Source organism: Myotis davidii, unplaced genomic scaffold (assembly GCF_000327345.1).
Source record: "Myotis davidii unplaced genomic scaffold, ASM32734v1 scaffold666, whole genome shotgun sequence".
Taxonomy (NCBI): Eukaryota; Metazoa; Chordata; class Mammalia; order Chiroptera; family Vespertilionidae; genus Myotis; species Myotis davidii.
Genome location: NW_006296629.1, coordinates 430,083 through 438,704, shown reverse-complemented (window position 1 = coordinate 438,704; position 8,622 = coordinate 430,083). Strand labels below are relative to the sequence as shown.

The window sequence follows — 8,622 nt, the reverse complement described above, 5'->3', positions numbered from 1 at the left end:
TCGCTGAAAGCTGGTTTCTGGGGTTTTGTTTAGCTTCTATATTTGTTACAATGTTTGAAACTGCAGGTTCAGAGGCCTGCAGCGGCAGTAGGGGAACGTTGGAGTCCTCTGTCACTGAAGCAAGCAAGCCTCATGTTCAGTTTAAGCTGCCTGGCTTTCGGCCGCCATCTTGGCTGGAAGTTAATTTGCATGTCTCGCTGATTAGCCAATGGGAAGGGTAGCGGTTGTACGCCAATTACCACGTTTCTCTTTTATTAGATAAGGATATATAAAAGCCTAAGTGACCATTATGACTGAACAACCGGAACGTCCAGTCAACCAGTTACTACAGTCACTATGACGCACACTGATCATGGGGGAGGGGGAGCGCAGACGCTCAATGCAGGAGCTGCCACTCCCTGGGCAACCTCCCGTGCCATTCCCCCCGCCCCCCCCCCATCATAGTCCTTGATTGCCAGCCAGGCTGAGGGACCCCACCCATGCACGAATTCGTGCACCAGGCCTCTAGTATATAGATAATATAGGATTCATGGGGTAAATGGGAGATTGCTGGCACATTTACTTACTTCAACCATTCCTTGATGGGGTCAAGAGAGGCTACAGGAATGGCATTTATCATCGTCACTTTCTTGCTGTAGTCCTTGTAGACAATTACCATATCAAAGTTCTTCAGGTGAAACTGAACCCGCTCAAAGTGAATCAGCTCAACTTCATCCAATGTCACCACAAAAGGTGGCTGTCAAGGAGGAACTGGATATTATCATATAAATACTTTGCCAACTATTACATATTAGCAATTTCAAATACTTTCAGAATCCATTACATAAAGGATAACTAAACAATTTTGGGGTTTTTTTTTGGAAAGACTAATAGCAGTATAACATATTAAGGAACCCCAGTAAAAGAATCTGCAAAATTAAATTCTTCTCAAGAATAAATTTAAGGAAACCATATGAACTATCAAAAAAAACTAAAGAGGCTTATAATCATTTGTTCAATATGTTTTATGTCTAAGATAAGTGAATATCTAAAGAAATAACAAGGATATACTTTTCAAAACACCTATCCTCTGTTTTCTCTAAGAATTTTCTTACTAAAAGGGGGTTTAGAAATACTCACCCATTCTGTAGCATTTACCAGCGCACTACTAGTGGGCTGAAGGAGGCAGGTACTCCTATATGGAGCGCCATTAAATCTGAAAGAGAATAAGAAAAGAAACCACATTAAGACTAAACTTGTTGTAAGAGAAACTGTTATTGCCACAATAAACTTCTGTTTCCCATTCCCAACAACTCCAGCATACTCAATACAGAGTCATTCCCAAAGGAAGCCTCTCAATCTTAGCCACTCATCCCAGCCCTTAAAGTTTCAAGAGGAAATGGATATCTCAAAGGATATCAGTTATATGAAAAAGGAGAAGGTATGTTAAATTATTATTAAAGGAAGAATAACCAATTTTTGTAAAAGGTAGACCCGTGAAACTTCAGGCTAGAAAATAGAGATATGCCCGGCCAGCATGGCTCATTGGTTGAGCGTTTACCTAGGAACCAGGAGGTCACAGTTCCATTCCCAGTCAGGGCACATGCCTGGATGGCAGGCTCAGTCCACAGTGTAGGACGTGCAGGAGGCAGCCAATCAATGATTCTCCCTCATCATTGATGTTTCTCTCTCTCTCTCCCTCTCCCTTCCTCTCTAAAGTCAATAAAAAACAAACAAAAGAAAGACGAGATAGTCTGTTTGGTGTGGCTCGGTGGTTAAATGTCCACCTATGGGCCAGGAGGTTGAGTTTGATTCCCGGTCAGAGTATATGTTTGGGTTGTGGGCTCGCTCCCCAATGTGGGGGGTATGCAGGAGGCAGCCAATTGTGATTCTCTCTCATCAGTGATGTTTCTATCTCTCTTTCCCTCTCCCTTCCGCTGGAATCAATAAAAATATGTTTTAAAAAATAAAGAAAGATATGTTACCCCAAGTCCCTAAAAGGCACTTCGAATTCCAGTTCCTCCTTAGTTAGAGCTTCTACTTTCTCAATGAAATTTTTAAAGGCAGTTTTCAGTTTGTGCCTCATTTCTCGTTCCATCTGTGGAAAAAAAAAATACTAATTAACTATAGCTATTACTTTACTTGTTAACAGTGTATCCCTTCAAAAAGTCTGAAGTGCTTTTGCAGTCATAACTATGATACTAATGGGTATACCCAATTAAAGGTCATCATACCATTAACTGTAGAGCTGAGTCTGCAACTTAAATCTAATCCATAAGCCACTGTAGCACACGAACTCAGCAGATACCTAAGTTATTCTCTAGATAGATTCAGGGGTTCTTTATAAAATATAACAATTACTGAACTCAGATTTGGATTACATCCTACCTTACTACCCTGCAAATAAGATACTAAATTTCAAACCTGCTCAGCATAGAGGTCATCTCGGTCATGCATATGCTGATGTTTTCCCAAGTCTGTGGTGATTTCTCCCACTTCTGTGTAAAACTGTACATCTGTGTGCCGCTTTTTCCCAAACATGATGGCATTCTGAAGGCAAAAAGCAAAAAGTCAGAAAACTTAGTCTATACAACAGATAAAAAAGCAAGATAACAACAACAAAATGTGAAAATATAAAAATATCATTACTAAAAATGACAGCATTTATATAAAAACTAGAGGCCTGGTGCACAAAATTGTGCACTGGTGTGTGTGTGTGTGTGTGTGTGTGTGTGTGTGTGTGTGTGTCCCTCAGCCTGGCCCCTCTCACAGTCCAGGAACCCTCGGAGGATGTCTTGCGGGGAGCAGGCCTGACATCCTTAGTGCTGCCGCAGACACAGGAGAGGATCTGGCCACCGCCGCTGCGCTGGCCAGCAAGGAGCTGGCTTCTGGCTGAGCGGTGCTCCCTGTGGGAGTGCACTGACCACCAGGAGGCAGCTCCTGCATTGAGCATCTGCGCCCTGGTAGTTAGTGCACGTCACAGTGACTGGTCGTCCCGCCATTTGGTCAATTTGCATTTTACCCTTTTATTATATAGGATAAACCATTCCTGAAATCACCATAAACTAATGACATTTGGGAATGTAAAAGAGGATAAACTTTAAAAAGTACTCCTACTTATTACATGCCGAGACCGGTTTGGCTCAGTGGATGGAGCGTCGGCCTGCTGACTGAGGGGTCCCAGGTTCGATTCTGGTCAAGGGCATGTGCCTGGGTTGCGGGCACATCCCCAGTGGGAGATGTGCAGGAGGCAGCTGATCAATGTTTCTCTCTCATCGATGTTCCTAACTCTCTATCTCTCTCCCTTCCTCTCTGTAAAAAATCAATAAAATATATTTAAAAAGAAATAAAAAAAAAAGTACTCCTACTTATTACAATGGACTTTGGAGAGATTATGTTGGTAATAAATTGTGTCTAAAGCAAAGATTTTCTATTTCAGAAAGAGGAATGTGGAGACCTAATACGCTTTGGTGATCATTATGTATCATCACCAAAGGGACAAAGACATTTAGCACCTTCTAGATCAGGGGTGGGCAAACTTTTTGACTCGAGAGCCACAGTGGGTTTTGAAACTGGACCAGAGGGCTGGAACAAAAGCATGGATGGAGTGTTTGTGTGAACTAATATAAATTCAAAGTAAACATCATTACATAAAAGGGTACGGTCTTTTTTTTTTTTTAGTTTTATTCATTTCAAACAGGCCGGATCCGGCCCACGGTCTGTAGTTAGCCCACGGCTGTTCTAGATGTTAGGCACTGTCGATTTATAAACATTATTATTATAACTATTTATTTATTCTTAATCCCCAAAAGAGGATATTTTTTGCATTGATTCTTAGAGAGTGGAAGAGAAGGAGAAGAGAGAGAAGATAGAGGAGAGAGAAACAACAATGTGAGAGAGATACATCGATTGGTTGCCTCCCACATGTGCCCTGACCAGGGCCAGGAATTGAACCAGCAACCCAGGTACATGCCCTTGACCGGGATTTGAACCCATGGGCCTTTGGTGTGTGGGCCGATGCTCCAACCACTAAGCTATGCTGGCCATGGCTTTATAAACATTTATTTTATTCAATCTTCTTAAAGACCATATGTGATCGGTAACGTTTTCATCGATATCTTAAGGACAGAGGTTGACAGAGAGATATTGCCCAAGATCACATAGCTAGTAAGTAGAAAGGTATACCTTGAGGTGAAAGTGCAAGACAATAATCATTTCTCCATCACAGGGCTGGAACAATGCATGCTTGATGTTATTGTACAGAATATCCACTTTGTCTCCTCGAACAGATGTGAAGCGGAAACCTGGGGGAAGAGTGGAGGAAGTAGCTAATTACCAAGCAGCACCCTGAGCTTGGCCAAGAGGCACTACTTCTTTCTTTACTGATTTGAACAGGGTCAGAGGAAATGCTGACAACTGTACAGAGCTTTCCTTTTGTTCTGTCCATACAGCAATATAAGCAGATTCCTTCCAGCATTTCCTTGTCGTACTACATTATCTGATGTGTCATTCTCACAAATGTGTCCCTGATGACAAAGCCCAGGCACATGAGGGATGGTCCATACCATTGACATGGGCCTCCAGTGAACCTTGCATCCTCTTTTGGGCAATGTTTGGCCGAATGTATAGATCTTTTAGTTTGGGATTACTCCGGTTTAGATTGATCACCAGGGAGTCTTGTTTCACAATGCCCTAAGCAGAATGAAAATTAATGTGAATCTTCATGTATCTTTACACATCCCCCAAACCCACGTGTCCTTTTGCAGAAAGTTTCTTTGTCTGTGGTGTTCAGGCTTACCTCCTTCTCTTTCTCTTCTGCTTCCCGAGTCTTGTAACGCTTCTGTACCTCTTTTATAATCCGGAAAGCATTCTGAAGGTTCAAGGCTGGTACTGTCTGTTCTCCGGGTGCCTTCATATTTGAAGCTCGGTATGTACTGTAGAAGGGGGAAGCATTTATATGAGTTTCTTCATCAGGCTAGGTAACCTGCATTTTTCACTATATTTTATAACTGGCTTAATATTTTTACTAGCTGGTTTGGCTCAAAGGATAGAGCGTCGGTCTATGGACTGAAGGGTCCCAGGTTCGATTCGGGCCAAGGGCACATGCCTGGGTTGCGGGCTCAATCCCCAGTAGAGGGCGTGCAGGAGACAGCCAATCAATGATTCTCATCATTGATGTTTCTATCTCTCTCTCCCTCTCCCTTCCTCTCTAAAATCAATAAAATATATTAAAAAAATATTTTTAGAAAACAGCACCACTGAACAGAGAAACGTTTGAACATTTGGAAAGCTAAACAAACAAACAAACCAACTCTTTTCTTCTCTTTTGAATAGAGAATGTTGACTAATCCATTGGGTGGGACAATCACACTTATTTTTTAAATCTGGCATAACCTCCCAAATGATCCCATTCCAAACCATGAAAGAATAATCTCCAATGTGGCACACCTTTCTTGAAATTCTATTGCAAAATATGTGTAGCAAGTATAAAATATTTTCATGAGGATTCTAAATTATGTTTCATCCTCAAAGTAATACAAAGCCTGAAAGGTGACTCTAAACAAGTGTCACTGAGGGAGGCTTTGCCATTCACTAACTAGATGGGGGAGGACAGCACAGAGAATGAAATGCTTCCGAGAGTGCCATTCCAGCCAGCAAGGAATTGGGGATGGTTATTTTCTTGGGAACTCACATTTCCTTGACAAAAGTGGCTTCTGGGTTAGGAAAAATGTTGCCCTCATTCCTGCCCAGAGCACTGCCGGGGCAATAGAAGTTAATTCGCAAATAAGTATAATCTCCTTCCACCGACATACTTATATTCTGTTAAAAAAGAAACAGCATTAAAATAAACAGGATTCTTTCCTTGATAAAATTAGGAGTTATAATAGAAATGCTAAAATTAAGTTAGAAGTTACAAGCTGATTGCTAAACCTACATATTTAGCATCTTTTTATATGACCAAATACGTTTCAAAAAGAATCATGAGCTCTCCAACTACTTACGCTACGTGTGCAACTACAGACTAAAAAATGCTAAAAAAAGATTCAAGGAAAGAGGACAATTATGCTTAAACTAGACCAATAAACACTCTACAAAGTGAAAACTGAAAGGAAGGAAAATGATAGCAGAAGTGAGAAGGGTAGAGTCTGAAGAAGAGTTAGAGAAATGATTTAGATAAAACAATAATCTATGGTAAGCCAATTACTATTTTAAGAAAAAGTTTGAAGGGAACCTAATTCAATGTTAGTACCTTGATCGTGGCAATGTGAAAAGGTGTCGCTATGCCAAACACAGGCATTATTACAGTCTCATATTTCTTATCAATATAGATCTTCATTTCCCGAATATGTGGTTCCTTAGGCATCAAAGATGGGTTTTTATAGGACACATTAGATTTCCGAGCTCTGGAGTGGGGATAAAATATTTTATGAGAAATTTCTGCAAATTACATATAATTCTGAGACAATGCTCAATGCAAACTCAGTTACTTCTGAATCTGCTGTTCTCCTTTCTGTTCAGTCAGTCGCCTCTTTGCTTCCTCATTGAGTTGAGCTGCCAGTTCTTTTTGATGTGCTCTTCGCTTCTCTTCTGCAGTCATCTCATTCTAGAGAAGAAAAAACCCCAAGCTATCAAAACATGTGAACCATGACCAATATGAGATCAATGTCGTTAAAAACAGTAAACTCACCCGTGTTCTTTCTGTAAGTAATGCTGCCCGTGAACCTCTTCCCAACAGGTCCTCAGCCTCATCTTTCTCTTCCTCCTCTTCTTCTTCATCCTCATTCTATGGGGAAAAAAGTCATAATCAGAAATTCGAGTTTTTACTTTTTAGCCAATATTTTATATCTTCTTCACTGTACCCGAAATTCCTATACCACACATTTATCCTCTTCCTACCTTTAGAAAAATGCCCACGTTCTTTACTTTCTTCTTCACGGAAGTGAGAACAGTGGCTGGACCATCCTAGAATAAAACGGAGAAGTCAGACACCTATAAGAATACTGAAATGAAAACACTTTCACACCTTCTAACCTAGTATGTACCTGGGAAATGCTTTGAACCTTTGGATACTAGACTTTTTGATAATGAATAAGTACAGTTCTTAGGTCCCAATCTCTCAGTAGGAACTAGAATTTGGAAGGTAACATTGGGATAATAGTTAAAAATATAGGCTTGAGCCTGGCCGGCGTGGCTCAGTATCGACCTATAAACCAGGAGGTCACGGTTCAATTCCCGGTCAGGGCACATGCCGGGGTTGCAGGCTCAATCCCCAGGGGAGGGCTCATCATCAGTGATTCTCACTCATCATTGATGTTTCTTTTTTTCCCATTGATGTTTCTATCTCTCTCCCTTCCTTTCTGAATTCAATAAAAATATATTTAAAAAAAAATACCCCTTTCTCTCTTCCACTGTGTAACCTGCTCCAGTGCATGCAGCCTATGGACAGAGGCCAGGCTATGGTTCAAGGTCACAGCTTGCTCTGGCATGGGACACTATGAGACCCAGGGGGATGGGCCTGCCACAAATCCAAACCAATGCACACAGATTTGATTTGAAATCTAGCTCAATCCCTGTCTAGTTGTGTAATATTTGGCAAGTTACTTAAACTTCTCTGTGCCTCAGTTTCTTTTTCTGTATATGAGGATAAGAGTATCTACTTAATAGGATTATTGTAAGGACTCAATTTATGAAAGTGCTTAGCTTATAGTAACAACACTGAAATACTTGCTATCATCATCATAATCAAGAATCAGTTCCTGCTAAGTGGAAAAACAAAAAACAAAACAGTCACAGAAGACCCCAAATGTATAGAACAGGCAAATCCTTAGAGACAGAAGGTAGTTTAGTCATTGTGTAGACCTAGGAGACTTGGGGGGCGGGGGAGGGGGGAATGGGAATGACTGTTAATGGGTACGGGGTTTCTTTCTGAGGTGATGAAAATGTTCTACAATTACATTGTGGTGATGGTTGAACAACTGAATATACTGAGAAGTCACTAAACTGTACACTTTAAATGGTTGGATTATAAATCAGTTTCATTAGAATCGGTTCCTGATATTATCATTGTTGAAGTCATAATATGGTAACAGTGTGGTTTACATTATTCCCTGTGCGTGGACTACAATCTCTATTCCTAGCTATATTAGGACAGGCTGTCACATGAATTTCTCCCCTTGGCTAGCACTTAACACAGACTTTTAAGAAGTACAAAATGCTCCTCAAAAGTCAATTCATGAGCACTCAAAAGTTTAAGCAATACAGACCTCATCCACAAGAACTGTGTCACCAATGAATAGGGCATAGGTTTTCTCTTCTGGTTTCTTCCCTTCTTTGTTAGTTAGGTCTGAGAACCCTAAATTGATGCTGAAAACCATCCCTAAAATAGCAAAACAAGAATCAGACTAAGACTGTGAAAGGATGGAAAAATATAGATTTTATATAGAAAAGAGGAAGATAAAGGAAATTACTCAAAACAGTATTTTCCTACTGTATGCATGTAAAACTCACCTTTCTTCAGTTTATACTGATTTTTACTATTAATTACTAAAGAGCCTTCACGGAATTCAATTCCCATTCCAAACCTGAAAAAAGAAACAAGAAACTTTAGCAATAGGCTAATAGATCTCATACATGGGTCGAGTA

At 40.5% G+C, this 8,622-nt stretch overlaps 1 protein-coding gene across 1 annotated transcript in view; it reads right to left on the bottom strand.

Moving 5' to 3' along the window:
- The window catches only part of SUPT16H (SPT16 homolog, facilitates chromatin remodeling subunit), a 44,253-nt gene that overhangs the window by 12,222 nt on the left and 23,409 nt on the right, over positions 1-8,622 (bottom strand). Inside the window, exons 9-22 of the mRNA XM_006772360.2 lie at positions 8,488-8,561; positions 8,244-8,356; positions 6,877-6,942; positions 6,668-6,763; positions 6,468-6,583; positions 6,230-6,383; positions 5,672-5,799; positions 4,778-4,913; positions 4,545-4,671; positions 4,165-4,283; positions 2,404-2,529; positions 1,965-2,077; positions 1,120-1,195; positions 567-736 (exon numbers count right to left, since the gene is read on the bottom strand). Coding sequence (XP_006772423.1) covers positions 567-736; positions 1,120-1,195; positions 1,965-2,077; positions 2,404-2,529; positions 4,165-4,283; positions 4,545-4,671; positions 4,778-4,913; positions 5,672-5,799; positions 6,230-6,383; positions 6,468-6,583; positions 6,668-6,763; positions 6,877-6,942; positions 8,244-8,356; positions 8,488-8,561 — 1,614 coding nt within the window. The remainder of the gene's footprint in view (positions 1-566; positions 737-1,119; positions 1,196-1,964; positions 2,078-2,403; positions 2,530-4,164; positions 4,284-4,544; positions 4,672-4,777; positions 4,914-5,671; positions 5,800-6,229; positions 6,384-6,467; positions 6,584-6,667; positions 6,764-6,876; positions 6,943-8,243; positions 8,357-8,487; positions 8,562-8,622) is intronic.